Source organism: Mesoplodon densirostris, chromosome 19 (assembly GCF_025265405.1).
Source record: "Mesoplodon densirostris isolate mMesDen1 chromosome 19, mMesDen1 primary haplotype, whole genome shotgun sequence".
Taxonomy (NCBI): Eukaryota; Metazoa; Chordata; class Mammalia; order Artiodactyla; family Ziphiidae; genus Mesoplodon; species Mesoplodon densirostris.
In genome coordinates, this window is record NC_082679.1 from 46,725,922 (window position 1) to 46,738,541 (window position 12,620).

General features: G+C 52.7%; 1 protein-coding gene and 1 non-coding gene across 2 annotated transcripts; one reads left to right on the top strand and one right to left on the bottom strand.

Annotated features, from left to right (window-relative positions):
- Positions 1–168: 168 nt before the first annotated feature.
- Positions 169–9,861, top strand: CES4A (carboxylesterase 4A). Its single transcript, XM_060083166.1, is given in 8 exon segments — positions 169–226; positions 3,616–3,666; positions 3,669–3,816; positions 7,111–7,165; positions 7,167–7,253; positions 7,335–7,468; positions 7,796–7,949; positions 9,766–9,861. Coding segments are annotated over 8 exon segments (783 nt in total).
- On the bottom strand, positions 2,391–2,463 carry TRNAE-CUC (transfer RNA glutamic acid (anticodon CUC)). The gene has a single exon. It is a non-coding gene; the product is annotated as a tRNA-Glu (tRNA).
- Positions 9,862–12,620: the final 2,759 nt, after the last annotated feature.

The window sequence follows — 12,620 nt, forward strand, 5'->3', positions numbered from 1 at the left end:
CCTGCAGCTCCAGACTTGAAGTGGGCCTTCCCCTTTCCCTGACTAACTCCTCGTCCTTTACCTCGAAGACTGGATCTTCTCCAGAGAGCCTTTCTTCCCTGACCACCATCACCCAGTTCTGGACTCCCACATCATGATTGCTTGTGGCAGGCGCCAGCCAGCTGGAGCATGAGTTGGATTCTGTGCCTGAGCCTCACCCTCTGCCTGATGGTACAGACAGCCCTGGGTAAGCCCCCACCCCTTCCTGAGGGCATTGGGCAAGAGGGACATGAGGGACACAGGGACAGGCCAACAGCTCAACCTCTCCTGGGGGCAACAGGGCAGGGACATTTAGAGGTCTGGGCGGATGGGTGGTAGAGAGCTGGGAGTGTGGACATTTATATTTACATGTTTATAAAATGTATCCTATAATTTAAATAATTTTATATGTTTATAATTTATGATTGTATATTTATATTCTTTATAAAATTCATATTATATAAAATTCGTATTATATTAGTATATATATATTAGTGTATGTGTGTGTGTGTGTGTGTGTGTAAAACCATCATGTAACCACCAACCAGATCAAGATCTAGAACATTTCCAGCACCCGACATGCCCCTTCCCAGTCAATACCCTCAAAGTAACCACTGTTCTGACCTCTATCATAAATAAGTTTTGCCCATATTAATGCATTAAAAAAATTTTGGGGGGGCCACATCACGGGGCATGCGTGATCTTAGTTCCCCGACTAGGGATCAAACCTGTGCCCCCTGCAGTGGAAGCGGAGTTTTAACTGCTGGACCACCAGGGAAGTCTCCACAGTAAAAATGTTTTTAACTTGAGGGAAACTTCGCTAAAACCACTTTTAGCATTTTGGGACATTTTCTCTTAGTTTTTTTATTGCATATTTGTATATAGCTGTGATATTAGCATGTATACAATTTTATACTCTGCTTTTTTTCACTTAAAATCATACCATAAACAGTTTATAACTTAAGTTTATAGTTATATTTATGTTGCCTGGTCCCCAGATACAAGTAATGCTTCCTGTACTCACGATAGCATATATGACTATGGTTCATAAAAGTCTTTCTTTTAATGCGTTTCTGACTATTTTCATAAGGGTGGGACCCCTTATGAAAATAGTCAGAAACTATGTGAACATTTTATGGCTCTTACACATTTTGCCAAATTATTTTCCTGAAGTGGTGTATCAATTTATCCTACACTAACAGTATATGTGAATGTCCTTTTCATTGTATCTTTGCCACAATTGGGTGCCATCATTTGTAATTTATTAGGTGGAAATTGTGACTCCTGGTTTTAATTAACGTTTTATGACTACTGAAAATGTGGAATATTGTTTTCATAAGTGCTTACATGTTGCCTCTGGGTAGCAGAGCTGGGATGGAGACCACTCTACCTCAGCTGCTGTTCAGGAGTGTAAAGCACTCTGTCACATGCTTAGGTGCCCCCAGTGGCTGGGGTGAGGACAGTAAAACACTACTGTTTAGAGCAGAACTCTGATGTGAGACATGCTGTGTCACTTTGGGCAAGTTATATAACCCTTTGAACTTCCATTTCCACATTTGTGTAGTGGGAAAATAGTAACAGTTACCTTATAAATTTTTAGGAGGATGAGGTAAAATAGCATATAAGTGTTTGGCACAGTACCAAGCTATAATAAAGGCTCAGTCAATCACAGTCGTTGGCTATTCAATAAATGGACCCAGAATTCAGGGCAAATCTGGATAATATGATAGACCTTGGCCTCCTGGCTCTGTCCTATGAGACCTCAGGCTGGTCACTGATTATCTCTGGGCCTCCAAGCCTCACCCCACTCCTCCCAGGGCAAATGAGAAGCCTATGTGAGAGGACCATGTGAAAGGGCTTTGTAAATTGCAAAGGGCTACATACACAGAGGAGATTTGAGATGGCCCCTTGCTGCCACTGACCTGCCTCCATGCCTGAAGGGCCACCATTACAGCCAATCCTTTGTGTCTGGATATTGCTTATGTAAGACCAGGAGAGACCTGGGGATGTGGGCAGAGAGATATTTTTGGCCACCTGCAGCTGGGGTGTGAGGGTGTGTTCTTACCACACCAATACCAAATGCTATTCCAAAAAGCAGTTGCATCAAAATCTCCCAGAGAGGGTTGTAAATCTAATTTCCTGATGCAACCTGAGATTCCCTTTCAGAGGGTGTAGGGGGGACCTAAGAATCTGAATTTCCCAATGATTCCCCCAGATGATTCTCATGCACAATCAAGTTCAATAATATTTGGATCAGATTTGCCTTCTGTCACTTTGCAGAGTGAGCCTCCAGGGGACCAGGGCACAGAAAATTTCAGGTGTTTTTTTTTTTTTTTTTTTTTTTTTTGGTCATGTGGCTTGTGAGATCTTAGTTCCCTGACCAGGGATTGAACCTGGGCCCTCAGCAGTGAGAGTGCAGAGTCCTAACCACTGGACCACCAGTGAATTCCCAAAATATTCAGTTTTGATAAATGGGGAGGAGGAGAAAGAAAGGACAGGGGTGCTTCAGGAAGGGGCAACAAATGTGAGGTCTCAGCGACCCTCGGCAACAGGAGCGAGGCAGGGTGAGGGCGTAGAAGAAGAGGTGTCCATTGGCAGAGTCTAAATTCAACTTGGTGTCGTTTGTATCCATTGCAAGAGCTAGCTATGGTGTAGGTATGCTTGTAGTGTACAGATGTGAATGTATGCTACATATGGATACATTGTAACCTATATATAACTACACTTATATACATGTGGGCACACATTTTTTAAAGATTAATTAGTTTTTAACTTTATTTTTGGCTGTGTTGGGTCTTCGTTGCTGTGCGCAGGCTTTCTCTAGTTGCGGTGAGTGGGGGCTACCCTTCGTTGAGGTGCGCAGGCTTCCCATTGTCGTGACTTCTCTTGTTGCGGAGCACGGGCTCTAGGCGCTCGGGCTTCAGTAGTTGTGGCACGTGGGCTCAGTAGTTGTGGCTTGTGGGCTCTAGAGCTCAGGCTCAGTAGTTGTGGCGCATGGGCTTAGTTGCTCCATGGCATGTGGGACCTTCCCGGGCCAGGGCTCGAACCCATGTCTCTTGCATTGGCAGATGGATTCTTAACCACTGCGCCACCAGGGGAGCCCTGGGCATGCATTTAACTCTTGTGTTTCCCCATGTTTTTTTTGTAAATGAGCTGTGCTCTTATATACCCATGTGTGTATAAATTTGCATGTACATGTAAGTATTAATGCGAGTGTGGATATATGTGTGAGAATGCATATATGTGTGTGATTTCTTCCCGGAAAAATGCCAGGCAGATGTTAGCAACAGGAAAGATATATAGTCATACCAATATCAGACAAACAGAAATCAAAATAAATGACACATTTATTGACATCAAATGATACATTAAATGACCAATGGAAAAGTATTCATATTACAGACATGAACTTTTACGCATCTACCAACATAGCTTTGAAATCTTAAGTCAAATAACGATAGAGAAAAATACTAAGAGGAACACAGAAAAAGTAGACAAATACACAATTGTGAAAAGCTTCAAGCTGGTGCTGGTGCCCGTGGCAGATGGGCCAAGGTGTTTTCGGTGTCCAGGGTGACCCTTCTTCTCTCTTCCTAGGTGCCTTGCACACCAAGGAGCCTCTAGTGGTTACCAAATATGGGACCCTCCAAGAAAGCAGTTATACGTGGGGAAGACACCCATCAATGCCTTCCTAGGAGTTCCCTTCTACAGACCTCCTGTGGGTACCTGCAGGTTCACTGCCCCAGAACCCCCAGAGCCCTGGGAAGGAATCAGAGATGCTACCACCTATGCCCCAGTGTAAGAGCCAGAGGACTGTCAGCTGGGAGGTGGGCAGACCCTGAGGAAGGCGGTGAACCTATGCCTGCCTCTGGGCCGGGGTTTGAACAACTCACTGAAAAGAGTGCTCTGTGTGGCCACAGGCAGTCCTGGCAACCATTCTGGGCCTCAGTTTCCAAACCTATATAATGAAGTGGCTGGTCCAGATGGTGTTTAAGGCACTGATAATGCTGTTCTTGATTCTCTCATGGGAGAGCTCCAGGCAAGGAGGAGGTGCATACTGACTGTGCCCCCAGGACCTGCTGGGGAGCTGAGTTTCCCTAAATGTGTGTGAGGAGTAGTACACACACACACACACACACAGAGTGAATCCTGAGCTCTTCCCTCTTCCTTGGTGCTTGAACCTAGGAACAAGTCCACGTGGTACCACCAGCCCTTCCCTGCAGAAGGAGGCCAAAATGGGGAGGGCATGGGCTCAGTTTCAGTTTTAATGTCCCAGGGTCTCAGTGCAACCTCGAGCTGGGCTCAAGCCCTGAATCACATGAGCATGTTGGGACAATGGCTGCCCTTTGACGCACTGGGCTTGGCAGTTTACCAGGAACAAGTGTATTTACTGTTTACCTAGACCATTGAGTAACCCACTGTCCAGAACATTCTGTGGTGAACATTTACAATGTTCTGCATCTGTTGGATAAAGTATTGACTTTAGGAAAATGTCTACAGTGAGAACCTGGGTGTCAGGTGATATAAAAAACTACAACTACCACACTGGTTGTCTAGTTGTTAAAAACACGGTGTCCACTGTTAGAACACAACTGACTGTTACTAGAACACTGGCATGTTGGTTGTTAAAACACTGGCCATCACTGAGAGAAACCAAGGCATTCTGAACATTGTGTGACTGTTATTTGGAACTCCCTGGATCAGGTGACAGAACATGGAATAACTGTTGTTAGAACCCTGAGGATCAGGGGTTTAGAGATTGGGGTGTCCCTTGCATAGAAGTCTGGGTGTCAGTTGTTGGAACATTGGCCATGAGCTGTCAGACATTGTCTGTTTGGAACACAGAGTGTTAGGTGTAAGAATGTGTGGATGGCTTAGAACAGACTGTGGGTTGGCAATTAAGGGGGGAACCGGGAGAGAGGAAGCCGTTACAGAGATGGTGGCTTCGACCAGAGTAGTTACAGTGGAGGTGGTGGGAGTGGTCAGGCTCCAGATTTATTTTGAAGGTAAAATTGACAGGATTTGCTAGAGAATTGGATGTGAGCCACGAGGGAAGAAGAATAATCAAGGATAATAACTAGTTTCAGGGCAGAGCAGCAAGGGGAATAGAGGTACAATTTACTGAAATGGAGAAGACTAGGGCAAGAGCAGGTTTGGGCAAAACAAGAGTTCATTTGGGGGCACGTTAAGTTTGACATATCTAATAGATATCCATGTAGAGATGTGGGGTAGGTAGTCTGGATAAATGGAGCTGGAAGGAGACTGGTCATCAGTAGGTTAACAGTGTGAAGCCCTAGGCCTGAAGGACAGCAGCTCAGGAAAGAATAATCAGCATGAAAAGAGAAATGAGGGTTGAGGCCTGGGGCGCTCTCCAGCTTAGGCCAGGAAGAAGAGGAGGAGTCGCCTGTGAGGTGGCAGACAAATCAGGAGGGTGGGATTACAGAAGCCTAGAGGAGGAAAGCTGTTCAAGAAGGAGAGTGTGGTCAACCAGGGGCCACCAGGGCAAGTAAGATGATGGGAGAGATTTAGCAAGATGGAAGTCACTGGTGACCTTGACGAAAATGGCTTTGGTGGTGGGTTGGGGACAGATGCCTCAAATGCTTATAACCCCTGTTCTAGGCTGAAAGAGGCCTGGCTTTCCTGCTGGGATGCTGCATGTGATTTATTGGACAGCATCCTAACAACATTAGCTGCTGCCAAGAAGTCAAGCAAGGAAGGCCAAAGACAATCTGTAGAGACAGAGACAAGCTGCCTCCTGGTGACCTTGGAGAGGCTGGTGGGGGTGGAGGGAAGGACAACTTGTTGAAACATTTGGCCTTGAGGGGAAGAGAGAGATAGCATAGCTGTTGGAGAAGGTGGCTGGTAGAGGATAGGTTTGGACCAAGGTATGTTGAAGTGCTGTTGGGAAGGACTGAAAGGGAGCAGGTGGTGCTCTAGGGCTAGGGAGGTGGGAGTGAATTACACCTACACACACACACACACACACACACACACACACACACACACACACTGAAGACAGGCTGGGACAAGAGAAAGGAACAGAGGAATAGGTAGACAGGGATTCCTGCATTCAGTCAAATGGGCCCAGCCCCAGCTGTTATAAGAATAGCCACCCTCAGGCCTGGGCCAGCAGGGAGAAAAGGCAAGGTGGACCAATAGCCCAAGCTCCATAAGTATACCAGATGTCCACACAGTGGACACAGGGCCAAGTGCCAGGAATCAGATGAATACAACTCCATCCCTGCCCTTTGGGAGTAAAAACAACCAATCAAAATAACTCCAACCCAGCATTGTAGTCAATGTTGGATAGAGCTTTGGGAAGCACAGAGGGGAAAGTGCCCAGCAGAGGGGGCACCACTTAAGCTGGACCTTAAACGTGAGTAGGAGTTTGCTGGGCAGAGGAGAAGGCATTTAGTAGACAGAACAGAAGTACAGGGGCTTGCAGGTGAGAGGCAAGGGGTCATGTGTATTTGGAACAAAGAATGGATGGGAAGGAGACGACTAGATGCAAAGGAGGGCCTAGGTCAGTGTGGGTGAACCAGGGCAGGGGCAGCCAGGGAAGGTGATCAGGAGGGGAATGACGTGGTCAGATCTGTGTTGTCTATCAGTCTCTCTGGCCAGCGTGTGGAGGATGAGCTGCAGGGGAGATCAAGAGGCAGGGGCAGAGTCCTGGCCAGAGTGGTGGCGGCCTTCACAGGGCAGCAGCCCTGAGACGGACAGAGGGGGCCTATTCAAAGGTTGTTGTGAGGCAGAACAGAGACTGAGCGGAGGACAGGGCATGAAGGAAAGGAGGTGCCCAGGGCACCCAGGTTTATGGCTTAACAGCACCAGCATGTCTCCAGCAGGAGCAGGGAACCACTTCCCAGGCAGACCCATAAGGCAAGGCACAGGCAGGGGGTGCCAACCTGCCTCCCATCCCTGGACCTAACGTTAGTGAAGGCTGCTAGGACACGGATACACACACGCACACACATACACACATATTGCCTGGATTTTGCTTTGGGTTTGGGTCCCTCACTGCAGAACCTGGGTTGAAACCACTCTCCCCACTATCCTGGCAGCGCTGGGCCCCGACTCACATCGTGCCCCCAGGTGCCTTCAGGAGTCCTGGGGGCAGATCACCTCCATGTACTTCAACACACACAAATAAATACAAGTGGCTGCATTTCAGTGAGGACTGTCTGTACCTGAATGTGTACGCGCCAGTAGGAGCGCTCGGGGACCCTCTGCTGCCTGTGAGTACTCAGCCTTCAACCACGCACCATCCCACTCAAGCACCCCACTGTCCCGCTCAGGCCTCAGCCCTTCTCGCCCAGGTGACGGTCTGGTTCCCAGGACACGCCTTCCTCGTGGGCTCCGCTTCCATGTATGATGGCCCCAAATTGGCGGCCCGGGAGAAAGTGGTGCTGGCGCTTCTGCACCACAGCCTCGGTGTCCTGGGCTTCCTTAGGTGGGCGGGGCCGGGAACCCGAGGAGGGGACCAGGGGCGGGGCCTCCTCTGGACTTGGGCTCAGGGAGCGGGGAGGAGAGGATTGGGCGGAAGGAAAGGGGCACGGCCTATGGGGCGTATCCGCGTGAGGGGCGTGACAGGGGCACGGTCTAATGCTTGCTGGAGCAGACAGGTGCTGGCTACCGCCTCAATGGGGCGGCGCCCAATTATAAGGAAGGACATGCGGTGGTAAGACCCAGTCTCTGAGGGACACAGGGGGCGAGGCGGGAGCCCCCAGCGCCCAAGCGTCGGGGCTCCGGACCCTGATCGTGAGTCCTGCGCGCTCAGCACAGGCGATAGCCAGGCCGGCGGGAACTGGGCGCTGCTGGACCAGGTTGCAGCGCTGCGCTGGGTGCCGAAGAACATCGCAGCCTTCGGCGGAGACCCAGGCTGGGTGACCTTGTTTGGCCAGTCATCAGGGGCCATGCGCATCTCGGGACTGGTGAGTGCAGTACCCAGATAGACCAAAGCAGGGACGCAGGCCCGTATGGCCTACGGGTTCTGCACAGATATGTGTGAAGATTTGCATGGGCAAGAACATTCCGGTCCACAGACCTGCCCTCACCCCTGCCATGGGTACCGCCCCGCAGAGCCAAGGATGTCCATTACATTCAGGGAGCACTGATGAGAAAACCAAGCCAGCCCAGGAAGGGCAATGCTAACACTATGGATGTGGTGGGCCATAAAGATCACCCAGCACCTCCTGCCCCTCCACGTTCTCCCAGAGCTCTATGCCTGAAACAGAGCCCCCCGTCTGCCCTCTGGGCAGGGTTGGGGCCACCGACCAGGCCTGGGAGTCAGGCCTGGGTTAGAGATCGGGCTTTGCCCCTGACTCCTTGGGTACTGCTGACCTGGAGTGTTCCTGTAGTGTGGGTGTAAGGTCAGGTGCCCTGTGAGGGACATGTGGCTGGGCAGTGAGCAGGGACCACATCACACAAGGCCTTGTGGGCCACAGTAATAATGCTCAAACACTGGAGCACATTCCATGTGCCATTCACTCTTCTAAGCGCCTTAGGTGTATTCATTTGTTTAATTACCTCAACAATCCAAAAAGAAGAGCATTCCCTTTCTTCCCTCTGCAAAAAGAAAAGTCTTCTCTACTCTACAGATGAAGGAAGTGAGGTCCAGAGAAGTTAAGCAACTTTATTGAAAATGTACTGGAGAGCAGGGAAAGATTTTTTTTTTTAAAGGTCAAGTCTTGTATTTATTTATTTAGTTTTGGCTGCGTTGGGTCTTCGTTGCTCCGTGCGGGGGCTACTCTTCGTTTCAGTGCGCGGGCTTCTCATTGCGGTGGCTTCTCTTTCTGTGGAGCACGGGCTCTAGGCGTGGGGGCTTCAGTAGCTGTGGCACGCGGGCCCTAGAGCGCAGGCTCAGTAGTTGTGGTGCACGGGCTTAGTTGCTCCGAGACATGTGGGATCTTCCCAGACCAGGGCTCGAAGCCGTGTCCCCTGCATTGGCAGGCAGATTCTTAACCACTGCGCCACCAGGGAAGTCCCAAGCAGGGAAAGATTTTAATCAGGGGAGTGACACAATCAGATGTGCATTTAGAGTTGGCTCGGTCTGCTGGAACTGGCTTAAAAAGAAGCACAAGCAGAGGCTTGGAGACCAGCTTGGGGTGGAGGGTGGCATATCTAATGGGGGCTGTTTCTGAAATAGAGGTAGAAAGGATGGACAGTAGAGGATGGCTGCAGAGTGATGCAGGAGGCCAAGTGGACAGGACAGGGGCAGCTGCAGCATACGGATGACCAGAGGATAAAGGGAAGGCCCCTGGGGCTAGGGGGATGCTATGGGTAAGGGACAACACCCAGCTGGGGAGTGGCTGGAGCAAGTTTTGGGCACATGAAGTCTGAGGTGCCCAGGGGACAGGATGGGGGTTTCAGATATGGTTGTTCCCTCCAACTTGGGCAGCAGAGAAAGGCTAAGAGCTATCAGTGCAGATAATTGGGGCCCTGGGAAGCATATGGCCCCCTGTCCCACACTGCTAGCCCAGCAGCAGAGGGAGGCCCTTTTTGGTTGTTACACCAGCAGAACCACTATAACAACACTAGATCCCCTCTGGGACCCCTGGGTCCCGTTGCACAGACCAGAACAAGGATGCCCAGAGACAGGACGGCACTGGCTTTAGGTCTAGGACTCCAACCCAGAACTCCTGACTCCCTCCCAGCTTCTGCCCTCTCTGGGCGCCTTCAGGCTGCCCAGCCATGGCCAGTGGTCCCCACTTTTGCATCTCATGGGTGCAATTCTCCCCACCTCTGCAGATGACATCACCCCTAGCCTGGGGTCTCTTCCATCAGGCCATCTCCCAGAGTGGCACCACAGTGCTCAGAGTCTTCATCACTTCATCACCTGGCTGAGGTTTAGCTGGGCTTGATTCACCCCAGTGCCTACAGGGGACATTCTGCCCTGAGGATCCAGGCTGGTCCAGACCTGCTTCTGAGGGTCCCTCAGCTCTCCCCTCCTCAGGCTTTCTCACACAGGTCTAGGGAAGGGAGCGTCTCCAAACAGCCACCCAGAAGCTATTCTTCCCCAAATTAGAGGGAGAGCAGCTGAGCAGAAGCCAGTCAGGCTGCAGCAGCTGCGAGGATCATAAAGGACTTTGGGAAGCCCTAGGACCTTCTCTAGGAATTCAAGCAAGAACTCCGGTAGGCAGCCTGGATGGTGAGCTGGGCCCCTGCCTCCCATAGTCCCTGCCTCATACCCTCCCCATCCGCCCCGGAGGGTACCTCTCTTCCCGTCTGCTCCTCGCGGATGGCACTCCTGCATGAGGGGGTTGGAGAGGGCTACGCCCTGCCCTGTCTCCACCCTGTCTTCGTGCCTTCGCTGGGATCCCCCGATGGCCACTCAGAGTCCTTCCTAAATCCCCTGCCAGACCCTACCCCGCAGGGAGCGGTTCTCAGAACTGATTAGATCTTGGTGAAGACCCCAGGACACTTCTGTGGCTTTTCTCCAAGTTTACCTCGGCTCGCCCGGGCCACTATGAGCACGGAGGCGCACCGCTGCAAAGCTGGCCTAGGAACCGGGCGCGCACACGCGTCTCCTGCGGGCCCCTGCGGCTCAGCTCGCCCCTTCCTCTCCTCCAACACCCCGAGATCCCCACCCACTGAAGCAGCAATCAGCGGCCGTGGCGGCTGGGGAAGGGCCAATTAGTGCGGGAGACGCATTCCCTCGGCTGTGCCCGCGCTGACCGCAGCCCCGCAGCGCCGCCGCCGCCGCCTTCCCTGCCCGGCAGACAGCGCCAGCCGCCTGGGAGCCCCGGGGGACGCGCCGTCCGGCCTCCAGCCAACTGCAGTGATGGATCCAGGCGCCTGGCGCGGGGCCAGAGCCCGGGCGGACGCGAGGGCGCCGGGAGCTGCAACTCGCCACCGCTGGGTGGTGGGGGTGAGCGGAACGGGGCCTCCCTCCCTGTGAGGGCTCCTGCACCCCCGACGGCCTGCGCCCCGGCGCCTGTCTTCTTCAATAGCCAGGCAGGCGGGCTGCAGCGGCACAGCGGCGGGCGGGCGGGCGGGCGTGGGGGAGGGTGGAGGAGGCCCTCTTCCAGCCTCAAGGTCCTTTGACTTCGGGACCTCCGAAGCTCTGGCCTAGGCTGGCCAAGCCCAGAGCAGTTCCCTGTTGGAGGCCTTAGCAGGACCTGGCTGTAGAAAGCCTCAGCTTGTGCTTGATTAAAGCTCCCGTGCAAGAGGAGGTGGGCAGAAAGGTGGGTGGGCAGTGCGGGGCCACGGGTCTCTTTCACTGATGCATGAATGCATGGACTTCCTCCACTGGGTCCCTGCCCTGCACAACCTGCCTCACCCACCTGTAGGCTTTGGGAGACCCAAGAGGGATCAGTCTTGCCCTCCAGGAGCCCTCAGGCAGAAGCTCCAGGGGCTTGGCTGGGATCCCAAGCTAATGGAAACTCTGCGGTCCAGGGAGGCTTCAGGTGAAGGAAAGGGGGAGGCACTACTGCCCCAAGGCTTCCCCTTCCCCCAACTGACTCCTGTTCGGCCCAAGCTGGACACACTGGAGCCCTGTACTGAGGGACAAGGTGGGCCTAAGCCCAGGGCACACTCTGGATGAGGCTGAGGAAAGGAAGAAGCAGTGGGGAAGCGTTCGGCAGGAAGGTTCACAAATGGGGTTCACCAAAGAGATCTACTGCAGGATACTTCTGTTTCCCCCACCTGTGCCACAAGGGGCTGGGTTAGAGGTGCTGAGTCCCTTGACCAGTCCTGGATGCAGTAGTGTGGGGTTCAGGGTGGCTTTTTCCCTGTGCCCCCCCCACTCAGGTCTGGCCTAGGCAGGGAAGGGCTGGGGGCCTGCCTTGTGCCCTAGAACCTCACTCAGGCCCCGGTGGGCCAGACTTCCTGTGAGGGAGAAGGGATCACTTCTAAGGGAGTGAGAATTCCCCTTTCTCCGTACCAAGCTCATTAGCTGTGTGTGTGGCAGGGGGGAACACGGAGAAATTGGGGCGTGGGGACTGGGTGAGGAAGGGAGACAATGACAGAGATAGCACCTTGGGTCCTTTGTGGAATGAGTTGGCAGCGCATTGAAGTAAAGCATGAAGAAAGGTACGGAGACAGGTGAAGGAGACCGTGGAACAATCTGCCAAGAACGCCAGGGAGTGGAGGAAAGAAACAGAAGCAGGTGGACACACGCCCAGACAAGCAAATGGACAGAGAGCCAGGGCAGTGCCGGGGGCTGTCCAGGCTGGAGAAGGGCGGTACCTGGGCACTCAGAAGGGGGCAGTGGGCAGGGACCTGTTTCTCATCCCAGTTGTCTGACTGCCGAGACCTCTGGGGGCACGATAGAAAGGGTCATCTGGAAAGGCTGTGGGAGCACAGGGATGAACTATCTTGGGTTGGGTTGGGGTGTCAGGAGGGCTTCCAGGAGGAGCACCTGAAAGGACCAGGAGGAAAGACTGGAGGGGATGGAGGTGGAGAGGGAGGGAGAGCTGCGTCAGAGGTGCAGCAGGACAGGCCTTGAGGCAAGAATTAGCCTGTTCCATCCCAGTCGTTCTGCGTCATTTTGGCCCACACAGGAAGGCTAAAAGAGGAACCAGGCCCAGAGCTGGAGGACCAGTCCTGTAAGCCCGGGAGAGAGCACGGCCTCTACCCTGAGGTACTGGGGAGCCATGGGAAGG